The following is a 17,130-nucleotide window of genomic DNA, read 5'->3' on the forward strand; positions in this document are numbered from 1 at the left end:
TTATTTTTGATGAACAGATGGTTGTGTCGATTTGTTTGGCAGAGCAGGGGGGATTTTTAATTTTTAAAATCACAGCTTTGTGTTTTATTTCATTCTTCCTTTGTAAGATTAATTAAAAAAAACTAGAAATGAAAAATATCACATATTGTGTGCAGGGGACAGCTAGTCCTGTCTCGCAGTGGAGATTTATTTTTCCCATCAAAATCAGACAGCAGGCGTGTGACTACAGCAGCTCCCATTTTGCATCATAAACAAAAGCAGAACATTAAAACATGTGAAAGTGGGCCTGAAGTATAAGCAGTTCAGCATCACACGCTGCCAATAATGTCCCACCTGGAAAGAGCATTTTTTAAAAAAAGAACATGAAATATAATATTCAGGGTCCCTCCTCAACCCAATCATTCCCGTACAGTCCCTAAAGAACGCAATCCTTTGGCCATAATGAAGTGAATTAAAATGCAATCTCAAATATTATTCAGTTGTTTCAGAGTCATACGAGTGTTTTCTTCTTGCCCATCAGATGTAATCGTTGTAGGATCATCTTTGCTCTCTCATTTGGACAACTGCATTGCGTTTTCAGATTACTGCAGTCCCATCACATGTAAGGCTAATGCCACACTGAGCTCATTGTACAGGCCCATTGCTGCACAGCTTAAGATTGAAGTCTTTTGGCTGAGCTAGGTGTGCTTCATAAAGATATAGTGCAGCTCTGGAAATCAATCCCATGTACTCGCCTCTCTTAACAACACACAGGCTGCCATTATCCGCAGCAAGTGGCTTCCACAGGTAGATGTGCCACCCTTTGAAATAAGGTGGGTGGGTTGTACACCCCCAGCCGGCGTCTGTCTGTCTCTTGCCAGAAAGCCAATCTCTCAGTGTCTCCTTGCTGCTGTGTAGATAATGTAGCCTACATGCCTGTCTCCCTCTCTCTCTCTCTCTTACACACACACTTTACTCTCGTTCTTGTTGTGTTAAAGAGCAAAACAAAGACTTATCTGTTTGGGTCTGTGGTCTCACTTTGACTGCTCCCTCTCTTTTCCTGTGACAATCTCTTTCTTTAACAGAAAGGGCCCAAGTGGTTCGTGTAATTTATAAGACATCAATACAACATAACCAACATAATAATAATAAGGATAACATATTTTTATTTTTATTGAGAAAGTCAACTTCCTTTTCATCCTCTTTGGTCCCTTATCTCCAGTCGGTAATGATGGAAAAGGTATTCAGATACTTTTAAATAAAAATAGCAGTATGTGTGAACTGCACAGTCAGGCTACTCCATTATGCCAGTAAGATTCCCGCATTCAAAATTGAGTACATACTGTATTTTCAGCAAGATGTACTTACAGGATCAAAAGTAAAGTTGGCTGCACATTATACTGTATAGACCCAGTTATATCATAAATAAATAAAGGCGATTGCAATATTGGGTCATAACTTGTACATTAACTTGTGATCAGCATTTTAAATGATTTTAACAATTTTATTTACCCACACTAATTTCCTAATATTTCTATCTGAAAAAAAAAACTATATTTGTCAGGTAATCGTACTAAAGTAAAATGTATCTACAATTCTTGCCTTTGAAATGTTGTGGAGTAGAAGTATAATGTAGGATAAAATGTAAATATTAAAGTACAAGAACCTAAGAATCGTTCATTTAAACATGCACTTTCCACCACTGACAGCCTACAAAATGTTTATCAGATGCATCGACAGTATGAGCACAAATTGTCCAAGACAAAGACAACCAACTGTTTATTCGTGTCCACCTTAATGAGGATGCAGTAACCCGGTAGTTATTACAAAACTTTGAGGCGCGTATCACGTGACCCGGAAGTACCTCTGTCCACACGAGTCAAGTGGAATCGTTGCAGATACGAAGGCGCCCGGTGGAGACGAGCAGGATACGACCTAAGAAAACAGTTTTTATAAATCAGCAACCATGTAAGTGTCTATCATGATTGACCAGTCCGCGGGAGATGGGTCATTTTCTGTCTCAGAGCCCGCATGCTGAATCGCAGCAGCCAGTAGCTAAGAGTTTGAATGCTAACCTCGTTAGCATTGTAGAGAGTCAGCAGTGCCAGCGGTCGGAACCAAGGCCGGTGTTAGCTGTTGTCGATAAACCCTTTGTATGTCTTTTCGCTGCTATTTATATTCGTGCTCATCTATGTTACAACTACGTTGCTGTTACCGTATAAAGTAGTAATAATTCACACATTTTAATTTGCTTTAGAGCAAAATTGAAAAGTTGTGAGCCAGAAGTCACACAATTGCTTTGGTATAAGCTAGTTAGCCGAATGCTAACTAGCTGTGTGTTTGAGTATGCGCCGTCTGAAAATCACAGGTGAAACAAACGATTCACACAGAATTTTTGTGTTAGTTGAAATATCTTCTGGTTAGGTTTTTTTGCGGGTACAGAAGTTTGAGTCCTCCGACAGTAAAGGTTTGTGTGCTGGACTGTCTGAAGCACATTTGATAAATTAATTCACTCTACAGGTATAGTGAGCCAATGTACTTTGGTCATGTGTTGTGTACAGTATGATATTTATAAGTCTATACTTATATTTCTTATATGTAGCATCCCGTGGTAACACATTCATCTAAATTTGAAATTTGAAGACCGACAGCTACTTCAGATAAAAGGCTACAGTAATAGTAGTAGTAACAGTAACAGAAGACTTTTTACAGCCTGTAAAAGTGTAGGCTCAGGCAGTAGTGCATTAAGCCTACCTTTATTACAATGTACAGCCTATTTAGGGTCATATCAGACAGTTATTATCAACATTTTAATTAGTGTCATGTTGTATCATTTTCCAGGAGTCTGTTAACTAAACCCAAGTCAGAGATGACACCAGAGGAGCTCCAGAAACGAGAGGAAGAGGAGTTCAACACTGGCCCCCTGTCGGTACTCACCCAGTCAGTCAAGAACAACACTCAGGTCCTCATTAACTGTCGCAACAACAAGAAGCTGCTCGGAAGAGTCAAGGCTTTCGACAGGTACTAAGCCCCTTCACTGACAGCTTTGAGAGTATGATATGAGATTAATGCTTGATAATGTCAGATTATTTCACATTTTTGTTCTGAGGTTTATTTCAGGATGGTATTTTTTTTTTTTATTGATATTGATCAGTGTTTCCCCACAGAATACATGACCCAATTTCTAGTAGGTTATTTCTTATTTCACTATTTAATTTTACTTAATTCGATACACACACACCGGCTTGCCACACCTCTCTCTGTCTCTCTGTCTCTCTCTCTCTCTCTCCCTCCCCATATGTCTGCTCTGTTGACTCTCTTCATGTTTTATAAAGTCACGTACTGAATGGGATCAGCACCAACCAGGTGCACTTAACTTACAAGCTTTTACAAAACAGCGGCAGCTCTCGCTCTCTCTGTATTTCCCTGCAAAGCATGTGCAGTTGTCAATAGACAGGAGGAGTAGAGCAAGGGGAGACTGGCCGTTAGTTAATTGATTGCAGATGGCTTCGTTCTCTCAGACGGATTTTTTTTTTAAGTTAGCCAAATATATTTTGGCAACTGTTAATATCCCTGGGCAACCCACCCAAGTAAAGTCTACGTGTGGGAAACCATAACCTTTCATGACCATTTTGATGTTGTTACAATATGTCTGTGTGCTAACTCTCCTCCAGTGGGTTTTACCCACTATGATATTTTAACCTTAATAATAACACATATGTTTAAAGAGATTGCTTTTCCCCCCTGTACTGATTTAGTACTAAAAATGGTGCCTGAAATATACAAGTACAAACTACTTTTTGATGAGTATAAATTGTTTTTTTGGGTTTTTTTTCAAAGGATTCTATGTATGATGCAGACTGTTCCCTCGACAGGGAAATCAGAAACTCTCAGTCATCTGAAAAATTATTTAAAATGCACATACTGTAAATTTTGATTTATTTTATCAGAATTGAATAATTATTGTCACAATAAAATCCTGTGGTTAAAGTAAAGACAAAAGAACCCTTAATAGCCTTGTGATTATCAAATAAATCGTCTTCGCAGGGTATTTTCTATTGTGGGCCTAATACAGTAACACATTTTTAATTAATTTATGTATACTGATGCCATCTCCTATTTAATTTTTTAGTTCGGTCCAAGGTATATATCATTGAGCCTCATTCAGCATTTTCATAACCTTCATACCCTTTTTTTGTGAGGTTTGCTTGTATGAGAGATTCAAGCCGGATTCATCAAAGTCTGGACTTACTTATCATACATTCCTCATTTCAGCCTGATGCCACTTGTTCATGAGGAGGTGCGCTTGAAATTTGCTTATTACATTACATTTATCAACAGCCCTAGAATTTCTGTTTAAGGCCACCTGTTCCGCTTTCTCATTCACAAAAATGTTATCAAGGAACAAAAAGAAAACCTTCAGGTCCTGCGGTCAGAAATCAGCTGACAGAAACAGGAAAAGTGTAGCAGATCCACTAGAGAGATGAAAGGACCGGAAACTATTAGAAAATATTAATAGTACAGCTGCCAGCGACGTGTCACCAGAGCAGCACTGTACTTCAACAGACAAAAACAAGAATGGTCCGGCGTGATGCTACGTCTTTATAAAGGATAGCACTCCATGATTAATCTGAGAGGTGGTCAAGAGGATGTGACAGTGACAGAGCTATCAGACAGGATAATAGCATAGCCCACAGAAGGTAATGTTACACCACAGCAGAGCATGACACTGGATAAACTGCTGTGCAAGATGTGCCAATAAAAATCACAAGATCTTACCAGCCTCTCAGTAAATTGGCATGCCATGATACTAATGATCTGGCGAACACAATATTGAGTTTGCATTAAGTTTGTGTTATATATTTTATTTTATTACCATAAATAATAATTTAAACTTCATTCAGATTAGGGTGTAATGATTCTTAAGATTAAACTGGTGTTTTTTTCCCTGTGGAGACGAGCAGACGGTTGGTTTGATGACCAGTTTGTTTATATCCAAGAGAAAATTCATATACGAGAAAATTGGTGAATGCCACAAGTTCAAATTAAAAGTGTTTTTTGTCTTTTCAGACATTTTCTCCAACTTTCACATTCAGTAATACTAAGTTTCAATGTTTGACGTCCCCACTGTTATTTCAGGCACTGCAACATGGTCTTGGAGAATGTGAAGGAGATGTGGACGGAGGTTCCCAAGAGCGGGAAGGGAAAGAAGAAGTCTAAGCCCGTCAATAAAGACCGCTACATTTCTAAAATGTTCCTGAGGGGCGACTCTGTCATCATCGTGCTGAGAAATCCTCTGATCACAGGAAAATGAACTCTCTCTATCCGCCTAGCTGAACCGGTCTCAGAGCCTTTTTTCTTCTCTTTTTTGATTTGTTTTGTTTTTTGTTGAATGATGAACAGAAACCTCTTTGTTTTGTTGTTTATTTAGTTGTTGGACCATTGCAGCCACTGTTTGGTAAAACTTTTTGGTGAGGCCAAGAATACCTGGTTTTGCATTCTCAGTGAAAGTATTCTGTATTTTTCATTTTAATAAAAAAAGTGATGAGATTTAAGTGTTGTCTAGATGTTTTGCTTCAAGCTTCCAAGTTTTTCCCTGCTTTGAAAACATGATTTAAGGATATGTAGATTAAATGCTGCCATGTGATGTGTGTTTTATTAATAATTTCAGTGTAGTTTCCAATCTCCAACATTAATATTGATAATTCTACTTTATTAATTTATTTTTTCTATCATTGTTGAATATTTGGAGGTTAGAACTATATTCCATTCTTCCAAACCTCGCTCATCTATTGCCCTCTACTTCACATGTATCAGAGAAAACCTCAGTGAAAAGTTCTTTCTCTCTTTTGTTGGCTATCCTTGCCAGCCTCCTCCTCCTCCTCCCGCTGTCACCCTTTTCACTCTCCCCTGACAGCATCTTAGGTGTCGGGCTTGATTTCAGTCAGCAGCGCTCAATATGCGACAAACTGCCGTTTAAAGGCCCTCTGCATTATTGATGAGACCAGATGTGCTGACTGTCACTTCACACCCTCATCTCTCTCCATTTCAGGCTGTTCCCCTCTGCCGCTCTGCCCCTCCTGACCACTTTGTTAATTGTCTTAATAGCTTAACAGCTAGTCTCGCCTTACTTCTCTCTCGCAGCTTTGGCACCTAACCTCTGCTCTTTGCTGCTCTCAGATTTAGTGGTCAGGTGCGCAGGATTTTGATTGTGTGAGTAAATAAAATGCTTGTCTGTGTATTTTACAGCTTTTGGAGAGCTGAATGTTATCGATTTCTGTATCAGTGTTGAAATCCCCTTTGGTTTGGCTTTATAATTAGAATAGAACTCCCTGAAAGTCATGTTTGTGTCCAGAAAGCATCTTATATAGCTTTACTATGCCTAAACCTCCCTACCTGCTTCAGTATTCTGTCCTAATATCTTTTCATGTGATGTATCATCCCTCATGCAACATGTTACTGCTCTCGTTATTAACCCTGGCAAGCCTAAGGCCAGCACCTGTGGTGGATGTGTGTGTGGCCATAAAGCCTGACTGATTTACCGCTCTCAGGTGAAGCCTGCTGGGTCAGAAGGAGGACTCAGCCACCAGGAGAATCAGTCAGAGCACTGCTTGTGAAACTGCAGTGAACTTTTCTGACTTTCCTGTGACTAATCTAATGGTACCTATTGCACTCCTGCCTCAGGTAAATCTTGACATATACCAAAAGTATGAGGAGATCATGTTGCGCAGGCCGGAAAAAGTTTTTGCGCTGCAAGCCCGAGGCATGAGGAAACACAGCAGCTACTCAGGGCCCTGTGGCCACCAGGAGGCCCCCGGATGAGTCAGCTGCTGCCTACTTTCATCGTTAAAATGTTGAAGTCATTTTAATTTCATGTGATTGTACAGACAGACTTTCAATAAAAAAGCAAACTCCTGAACTGACAGTAATGTCTGCCAGGTTCATCTCATACCTGTTTGTGCTTGAGTATGGAGGCTCATTCTTGAGCTTGGGAGCAACATGCTTGACAAAATGACGTCAACTCAAGGGTTCACTTGAAGCTCACACACCTCACCGTATCTTCATCAGGAAATGAAGCTGCCTTGGCGGTGTGTTAACAAAAAAGGTAACAAATATGGACGCCAGTAGCTCAAGATTGAACTGTGAAGAACAAGAGAAAGATTATGATGAGAAAATGGGCAAAAGAAGGTAAAATAAAACCAAAAGTTCTGGTAAAAAAAATGAATTGCCTCTGAGAACTAATATAAACAGGTTAAAGCATGTTTTAAAAAGTGATTTAAAATAAATGTGTAGGGGTACAGAAGTTTATTAGGAACCCCCGCAGGCTGATGTAGCACCAGCTGGAGCATCACTGAGGCCACAGCGGCTGGCCGCCTCGTGTGAGCCACTTTGATCTCCTGCCGGGCCAACACAATCATTCACAATTCACTGTTAGACAGATGTGTTCCAGCTGTGATGTGAACATCCTCTGTTCAGAGATGTTGTGACTTGATGAGGAAACACATTTTGATTACATCTGCACTTATTCAGCCTGCTTCTTTTATGTCTTTATGTTTTGTGTTGGCATATTAACACCATTTATTTCCACAGATTGACACGATGAGATGAACGATAGCAAATGAATGCTACTGTGTCACAGTTGCAATTTATTCAAACAGGTGATGGACCCTTTGGTATAAAGAGGAAAAAGGAGGTTTTATGCTTGAACGCATCAGATTTTGTCAAAGAACTACACCTCACAAATCTGTGTGTTTGTGTTGGCAGCAGCTTAATTCCCAGAGTCACCCCCCCTAGTGCCAGTTCACACTGCTCCTACACAATCCAAACAGCACCGCCACGTTCAACTGACCCAGAGATGCTCCAGGTAGTGGCCAGTACCGATGCTACCATTTAACTATTGCTAATGCTAATGCTAACCGCTAGGAAGAACAGAAGAAGACAATACAGTTCCGATGCTACCATTTAGCTAATGTTACGTGCTAACCGCTACCTGCTAAGAGGAACAGAAGAAGACAATAAAGCTAGATTCACCTATACTGTTAATGTTAATTGCTAGCTACCAATACTAACTGCTAAGATACTATCATACTCTCACCGCTTTAGCTATTGTTAGCTGCTACAATGCTACCACAGGCCTAGATGCCACATGTAACTGCCGATTGCCACACTACCATCATCTACCCCTGCCTCTCACCAACTGCACCAAGAAAAAGCGGGGTGGGAATACAAACCCTGGTTCGGGTAGGGGATAGAAAATAAAGAGGTAGAGTCAAAAGATGGAAGTAGGGATTGGATACAGACCCTTGTTCGGGTAGGGGGTGGAAAATTTAGGTGTGAAGGTGGAGGCCTAAACCACAGACTAGATTTAACAGCCTCTTCTAACATTTCCTTCAAGAAGCAGCAAACCCTACCATTTCCTTCAAAAAGCAAACAGAGCAGGAAAACAAACCCTAACATTTCCTTCAAGAAGCAAACAAAACAGGAAAACAACCAAAAAGATCAAAAAACAAGCCAACTCTGTATCTTACCACGCAAACTCACCTGAACAGGCCGCATGGTCCCAAAGAGAGACTCTAGCTGGCCACACCCCCACCTTATCTAAACTTCCTGGTTCTCTTCCTATTGGCAGAGCGAGAAGATGGGGCGGGGAAAGCAGAGCAGAGGAGAGGTGTCTTGTTCAGACTTTAACCTCTTCTCTTGCCGGGTTAGGCATGCATGTCCTCTGCCCCCCCCCCCCCCCCCCCCCCCCCCCCCCCCCCCCCCCCCCCCCCCCCCCCCCCCCCCCCCCCCCCCCCCCCCCCCCCTCACGTCCCTATTTCACCCCCCAACTACTATTATTTCTCCTGATCCATATCCACTGACTAGACCTAGCAGCCTCATCTGACATCTCCCTCACTGTCTTCTTAAATTTTGCCCATGCACTCCCAGCTCCCTCAACAGTGAAACAGCTGACCCTGCAACAAAACCTCTACACCCCACTTCAACCGGACAGACCCTGGTCTTCCATCCCCTCTGCTCAGATTCTGTCTTTAAATCTGCATACTTAGTCTTCTTCCTTTCATAAGCTGCCTCCACTGAATTTTCCCAAGGGACTGTTAACTCAATAAAATACACAGTCTTTTTACTCATGGACCATAAGACAATGTCTGGCCTCAGATTACTATAAACTATTTCCTGGGGCACAACTAGCTTTCCTCCCAAGTCGACCTGCATTTGCCAATCATCAGCCCCTACCAGGCAGCCACCTACCTGCTTTCTCCCTGACTTAGCAGCTCTATTTTTCTCCCCCTCTCGAACAAACTGCACATCTAACCTCTCCTTTCTAGAACTTCCAGTATTCACCTGCTTCCTTCTCTCCTCAATGCCTGCGGCTAAGCTTCTCAGCACCTGATTATGCCGCCATGTATACCGGCCTTGTGATAAGCTAATTCTACAACCTGACAAAATGTGCTTTAAACTTGCTGTACCTGAGCAGAGTGGGCACGATTGATCGCCCTGTACCCAGAGACTTAGGTTCTGCGGGGTTGGCAACACATCGTATGTCGCCCCTATCAGAAATTTAATACGGCCTTCCTCCATATTCCACAGGTCCCTCCAACTAAGTTTCCTCTTCTCAACACCTTCCCAATTCAACCATTGTCCCTGTTTGGCTTGACCAACTGCTTTTGCCCCCTTAACAACTCCTCCTGCCTACGCACCTGTTCCACTACAAGCTTTCTTTTCTCCTTTAGACCTGCTTTATTCCACACTGGTTTGCCTGGGCCAAGCCCCAAGCCTCCCCGGCCAAATTGAACATTTCCTACTATTTCTGCATGCCTAAGAGCTGCCTCTGCCTCCTGCACTGCTGCCCTTGGGTTCCATTTCCTCCCCCCAGAAGGATTCGGAACCACATTGCTAACTAACATGTCCTTACTCCCAGATAATAAAAGTTCTGTCCTAACCTTAGTGCATTTAAACTCCTCTGTTAGACTGGATACTGGCAGCTGAAGCATTCCTTTCCCATACAAAGCTACATTGCTTAAGCACCTGGGAGCACCCAACCATTTTCTAATATAAGAGCTAACTAGCCTTTCCATTCTCTCTGCTACAGATAATGGGACTTCATATACTGACATTGGCCACATTAACCTAGGATACAAGCCAAACTGCAAGCACCACAACCTCAGTTTTCCTGGGAGCCCTGATTTATCTATTCTCTCCAGCCCTTCTGCAACATCCTTTCTAAATTGCACAACCTGTTCAACATCATTCAGGTCCACATTGTACCACCGTCCTAGACTCTTAACTGATTTCTCCCTAATTGTTGGGATTTCCTCACCATCTATAGCGAACTTTCTATCACTTACTTTCCCTCTGTATATTGAAATACTCCTTGACTTACTAGGCTTAATCTTCATACTAGCCCACTTGAGATTCTGATTGACTTTATCTAACAACCTCCTTGTACATGGCACTGTTGAAGTTAGCAGTGTCATATCATCCATATAAGCCCTAATTGGTGGAAGACGCATTCCATTCTGCCGTCTCTCTCCACCTACGACCCACTTGGAAGCCCTAATAATTACCTCCATAGCCATTGTGAAAGCTAGCGGGGACACTGTACATCCTGCCATAATACCAACCTCCAATCTTTGCCAGCCTGTTGTGAGCTCTGCGATACTTGCACACAGTCTGATGTCTTGGAAATATGCTTTCACCAAGTTAACAACTATCTCCGGCACTTTAAAGTAGTCAAAGGAACTCCAAATAAGGTTATGTGGCACTGACCCAAACGCATTAGCCAGATCTAAAAATACAACATTCAAGTCTCTTTTCTCCCTCTTAGCTGTCTGAATCTGATGCCAAATCATGCTAGTATGCTCTAAGCATCCCGCAAATCCTGGTATCCCTGCTTTTTGCACTGTCGTATCTATCATACCATTCCTTTCTAAGTATTTAGCCAGCCTCTGTGCTACGATACTAAAGAAAATCTTTCCCTCAACATTTAGGAGAGAAATCATCCGAAACTGGCTAAGGTCCGATGACTCCTTCTCCTTAGGGATGAAGACACCTCCTCCTGCGCCATGCTCTTGGAATACTTTGTTTCTCCCAAACTATTCTCAGGTATCTCCATAGTGTCCTTAAGATGCCAGGTGCACTCTTATAGACACGGTAGGGGACTCCATTAGGCCCTGGGGCCGAAGAAGCCTTTGCACGCCTAACCACCTCCACCACTTCTCTCCACCTAGGTGGGCTCACATCCATCTCCTGCTCCACTTCCCCTAATGGTGGCATGTCAGGTGGAAGACCTATGTTCCTATTCTCCTTTGAATCTGAATACGTCGACTTCAAATACTGTTCAATCTCTGATTTCGTTGCCTTAAGTTGCCCTCCTTTTTCTTGATTAAACAAGCCTTTCACAAAATTAAAGGGGTTCCTAAAAAATGCTGACCTTGCACGTTCCTTCTTCTTTCTCTTCTCCCTAAGGTGTTCTGCCCTTCTGAGTACTGCTAACCTGCTTCTCAGTTCCTCCTGCAACACCTTAATTCCCTCCCTTTCTTCTTCTGTCGCCTTCCTCCACTGCTTTCTTAACTGCCTCCTTTCCTTTACTAACTTCTCTATTTCTCTTTGCCGCCTAGACTTGCCGACCTGCACCCTCTCGCCTTTCCTTTTGACAAGCACGCCAAATCTCTCTCGACCATAGGAGTAGATCACATCTCCAATTTTATCCAATTTCTCCACTACATCTCCTCTAAGCCTGCTTAATATGACTGATAAATCTCTATCAACTGCCTCCCACTCTTTGCTATCATTAGCCCTCGGCCACCTAACTCTAGCTTTGCTCTGCTCCATGCTTCTCTCCTTGGCTGGCCTGTTGACCTCAACACCAACTGCATCCCCTCTCCATACCTCCTCCTCTCCAGGGATAGTGTTACTGATATCCTGCGAACTGTGGGTTTCTACCTGTCGCTGGACTTCATCCGACTGATTCGACTGACTTCTCAAGAAATACTGGTCGATGCGGCCACTCTGCCCTTCCACCGCTAAACACTTCCTCCTTCCCTGATGGGTTCTAAGGCCTCGGATTGATGTTATTTTCTGCCAGCCACATGGGCAAACTTGAAGCTTCTTATCCTCTGCTGCACAACTTTTGCTCTCCTTAGTTGCCTTCCCTGTCACCTGAGTACTGCTACCTCTGGTCCTAAGAGATGGGTCCGTGCCCCCATCCCTCACTGAGTCATGTATCCAAGGCATAGTCATCACAGGAAATTTACAATGATTGGTGTGAAAATACAAGTTGTCTGACACCACAAAAAGGAGCAAACCATGTGGATTCAATGAATCCTAACTGGTAGAATTTACTATAATCTTAACCCCCCGATTAAACAGCAGCTAAATTTAAAACTGGAAAGGGGTGAAGCACCAATTCAGTGGTAATTAACTTAAATATACAAAATGTGTAGGAATGTTACACCAAATAAGACCCCCACTCTTCCCAATCCATGATGGATTTAAATGTGATATTTGTTGGGACAAACCTACATGTTACTGTGGCACTCAAACTGGAGATCTGTCACTTTGTACCTCAGTGAAATAAGGCTGAAATTGACTGGACTCTGGTGCTGAACTCATGAAAAGGGATCCATTCTGAAACCAAGTGTAAAAACCTACAGTCAACACAACAATGACAGAACTCTCTCTATATTTATATGTGTGTGTGTTCAATGTTTGGATGGGATATTTCAGCTAAACACATGTGTCTGTGAGGCAAATCAAGCAAACTGAGCTGCTGCTTTTAGGCCTGATTTAGGCCAAGATACATTCTGCACAGGGCCTCTGCTTCATTAGGTTGTGTCTGATGTGCAAGGTGTTAACTCTACTGAAGTTTATCTGTCAAGAAGCTGCAGGTTATTTTGGATTTATCTCAAAATAATTACCCTGACAGCTGCAGCATCCGGGGACAAAGCGCTGTCAAGTAGCTGGTGGGTTTATTTGGAGATGCCTGCGATAAAAACAACTTTGGGGACCTCATTTGTTGGGTATCAGCGTGCGCCTCTCTCATGTTACCTCACTCATCTCAAAGACACTTCAAGAAGTCTCTTTCCCTCCAGATTTTGGGGAGGAGGGCGATCCATGAGCAGGAAGGCAGATGTTTTATTCAGTAGGTAAGCGATAAGAGGGGGGAAGTGTGATTATGATAGCGATCGGCCATGCATCGATACTCGAGCCCGCGAGCAACGCGACACCGCGCAGCGCATCGATCGGGCCCCGGTAACCGGAGCCGCCGCCGCAGTTTGTTTTCAAGCAGAGCCGCGGCCCGGGTGTCAGAGCCCGAGCCAGGCCAGGTGGAGGGAGGAGAGGAGGAGGAGAGGGTATCAGCTCTGTGAAAACACACAAACACTGACTTCACCTTTAAGTCTGAATGACAGTAGCTGCGAGGACGCGTTCACGGCAGCCCAAACAAGAGGGATCAGGTGTATCGAGCTGCCGCATGTCGACTCGCGCCTATTTACAAACAAGCACAGCGGCACTGGGCTCCGACGCATGAACGACCCTTTTATTACAATTAGAAATACTGTTTGTACAGAAGAACTTCTGGGAGATACTAAGGATTTATGTATAAGTGGGTGATTCAGTGGGTCGTAGCCAGGATTGTATCATATCTGTCCAGATTTCCACCGTGGAAACTTTTGCTCCAGAAATGATGGGTATTTTTTTTTTTCATGCGTCCATTTAAAACAAATAAAACAACAACAAAAATAGATTTGATCTCCCTACATTTTTGATCAAAACTATTATTAACTAATATTTGGAATATCAAAATCAGGCGTAGAAATTCATAATGTGGATTATGTGAAATGGGGGCTGCACGGTGGCTCGGTGGGTAGCCAGGCCACCTGGTAAGGACGCCTGGGATCTTTCTCTGTGGAGTTTGCATGTTCTCCCTGTGCAGCGTGGGTTTTCACCGGGTTCTCCGGCTTCCTCCCACAGTCCCAAAACATGCTGAGGTTAATTGATGACTCTAAATTGTCCGTAGGTGTGAATGAGAGGTGTGCTTGGTTGTCTGTGACCCTGCAGAGGATTAAGCGGTGTATAGATAATGGATGGATGGATTATGTGAAATGCAAGGATAACAGTACATGTTTCTTGAGGAAGGGTGGCAGCATAGTGCTCTGTATACTGAGCTGTTAGTTAAAGATTACACTGCAAGACGTCCTGGATGTCAGAAAATTAATTAAATTCTACAAGTTGAATATCTTTAATCATTGCTTTCAGTCCTGATGTGAATCTATAATGGTCTCAGATTAGGCTACACAACAGATCAGAGAGGACCGAAACACTACTTAGTTTGCGGGACTCTTTCAGCTCATTGCTGTGTGAGGCATATATATGGAATGTAAAGGATATATTGCCCTCTAGTGGATTTTAAAAGTAATGCACCCAGTCTTTGAACAGGTGTCAGCTTGACTAACAAGCCATTTTAATTTAATCACAAGGTCGTGCAAACTTAGACACATTTACGGGGTCTTGGACGCATCATCTGATCTAAGTACAGATATTTCATATGACACGCAAGTGATTTCTAGGGCTCTTTTCATTTTGACATTTATCATAGCGGTCTGTCTGTCACATGCAGATTTGCCTTTTGTGAAAGCTCAATGCTCAGATATTAAAATGTAAACAGTTCTGAATTCAGAAAAATGCTTTATTTCATTTTTTTATCTTTCACTTCAAAGACAGTAGCCTGGTACAATATACTTAGTCAGTGTGTAATGGCCCCAGTTCGCCCCTGATGAGTTCAGGGCCTACTTTTCAGGACATGTCATTTGGACTTCTCGATCTCCACAATGCTGCCCTTTGCTAAACTGGCTTCCAGCCCAGACCTCTTACTGAACCTTTGTGTCTCGCCTCCCCTTTACATATTTTTACCCTCCTCCAGTCACATTCCTCCCCTGTCAGAAAGAGATAGAGAGGAAAATTTAAACACTTGAGGAACAATAACATTTACTCTGTGTCCTCTGGGTTTCCTTTGCAGTACTACTGTGGAATAGTTTACACTGTTTCTAATGCCTGTCTGGCTAACTGCTGCCAACCTCAGGATCCAGACTGACACTTTGGTTCCTTGATTGAAGTTCAGTTGTATAATTCTTTTTATTTGTCTGCTATTCATCCAGCAGTGGAGGCCGAGGCTTTCAGACGCTGCCTCAGGACTGGATGCTTCAACAAGTCCTGGACTCCCTGATGTCAGATGTGGCAGGAGTGCAGTCTGTTTACATAATAACCTCTCTACAAACAAAGTGGAGTGGTAATTCAGTCTGGTAGACCAAGCACATCCACTGCATCCCCCCAATTTTTCAGTTTCTCCGTGCACTCACACACATCTGTCATTCAGTGAAAACCTTGAACAGTGCCTCCGAACACCTATTGCTCCAAGTCTCATGAAGGCCTCCTCGCTGCTGGCTGTCTGACGGCTCTTCTGTCTGCGGATAGCGCTGACCAACTGACGTCAAGCTGTGGAAATAAAGCTGTGGTGAAGGGGAGGAGCGCAGGAGAAACCTAAAATTACAGCATGACTGTTTCTAATTCTTTACGGGCTACTTTCTGGGAACTGGACCAACTTTTTGAGACCGAGCCAGCACAAATCACAAAAACACCTCCTCGCATGTTTTGAGCACAAGCTCACACGGGATCTGGTGTTAATATGTGCAAAATTGCACACTCAGCGATGGACAAAAATGGGGTTGTGCTTGACAGTTTGAGCTTCAGTGGTCTGCAGAGTTAACTGGGGACACAAGGCTAAATATTTATATATATATTTTTATATATATATACCAGACTAGACTAACAGTTGCTCAGAGCAGTCAGCTTGTATGTCTGAGTGTGTGTGTGTAGTGAGACGAAAGGCATATTGGCTTTCTGGATGTTTACACATGCCAGGCAGACGTAATGCATTCCTTTCTCATCCTCTCTTCCACTTCTGTCCCCATTAGGAGGAAGGAGTGATTTTAGCGTGTGCAATATCTCAGTGTTGAAAACTGGGCCATGTGAGGCACCAGATTCCTCTTCTCCTTTATTGTTAACAGCATTAGACAGAATTACTTCAGCGTTTAGCATAAGTTATTTAAAAGATTGCTATAGTTGCCTGCTGTAATTTCTGGTCCTATTATCTATCTTTTGACTTAAAGCTGTGCTTATTTATTTATTTATCTTTTTATTCCAGAAACGTTATTCATGAAATGCTACAGAAAGTCTGTATAGATTAACCACAAAAGCCACAGTTGCTAGTAGAAACCTGAAGTTACCCAGACAGCCAGCAGGGCGAGGTGGAGGGCTTGGCTAGGCCCCCCTGGCTTGGATGCGATGCTGCCTTCAAGTACTACTGGAAATTTAATTCACCAACCACCCAAATAAATAAATAAGAGCATTTAGTATATAAACAAACCTATCTGGCTTGCGATTTTTAACTAATGCAGGGTCAAATCATTATGAAAAAAGGGGGCTGTTGCTGACAAGTTTCCCTTAAAATGTATGTGTATTTTTTTTATATTATAGTACTACATGATGAATAAATGGGTGATGGTCTTAATAATCACATCATGTTTACTCGTGTTTCGACAACATTAACTAGGTTAGTGTTTACAGCGCACTTGTTATTCTGAAATTCCAGCTTAGCTGATGTTAAAGCAAGTTGTTTTGTTACTATCAGTGGTTATTTAAAGCAGCAATGAGTCAGAGGTCACCTCGATTGCAAGTAAAAGTCCTGGATCCATAATTTTACACAAGTGCAAGTGGCAATATATGTTTATGTAACAAAAGAAAGAAATACACATTCATGTGTAAGCAGCATGATATTGTTGCAGATGTTACAGTTGAAAAGCAAACAATTTACCACATTCTATAAACTGAACACATGTTTTACAACAATCTTCATGGTCAAAAGTAATGGGAAACTACAGCTGTAATGCATTAAAAAGTACAATATATCTAATGGTAGCAGAAATTCAAGTTTCTCAAAAGTGTGCTTATGTACAGTTTTTGAGTAAATAGCTCCCAGCAACTCCCACCACTGGTTAGCATATTTCTAACTCTGCAGCTTTCTGCCGCAACACTTCAAAGATAAATCACACGCAACAAAGTTCAGGAATCGCCCTTACGTTCGCGAAATGTTTG

The 17,130-nt window shown here is 42.4% G+C and overlaps 1 protein-coding gene across 1 annotated transcript; it reads left to right on the forward strand.

Moving 5' to 3' along the window:
- Positions 1–1,832: 1,832 nt before the first annotated feature.
- On the forward strand, positions 1,833–5,534 carry snrpd2 (small nuclear ribonucleoprotein D2 polypeptide). Its single transcript, XM_041940853.1, has 3 exons — positions 1,833–1,947; positions 2,821–3,000; positions 5,119–5,534. Coding segments are annotated over exons 1-3 (357 nt in total). The 5' UTR covers positions 1,833–1,945; the 3' UTR covers positions 5,294–5,534.
- Positions 5,535–17,130: the final 11,596 nt, after the last annotated feature.

Source organism: Chelmon rostratus, chromosome 7 (genome assembly GCF_017976325.1).
Source record: "Chelmon rostratus isolate fCheRos1 chromosome 7, fCheRos1.pri, whole genome shotgun sequence".
NCBI classification, from domain to species: Eukaryota; Metazoa; Chordata; class Actinopteri; order Chaetodontiformes; family Chaetodontidae; genus Chelmon; species Chelmon rostratus.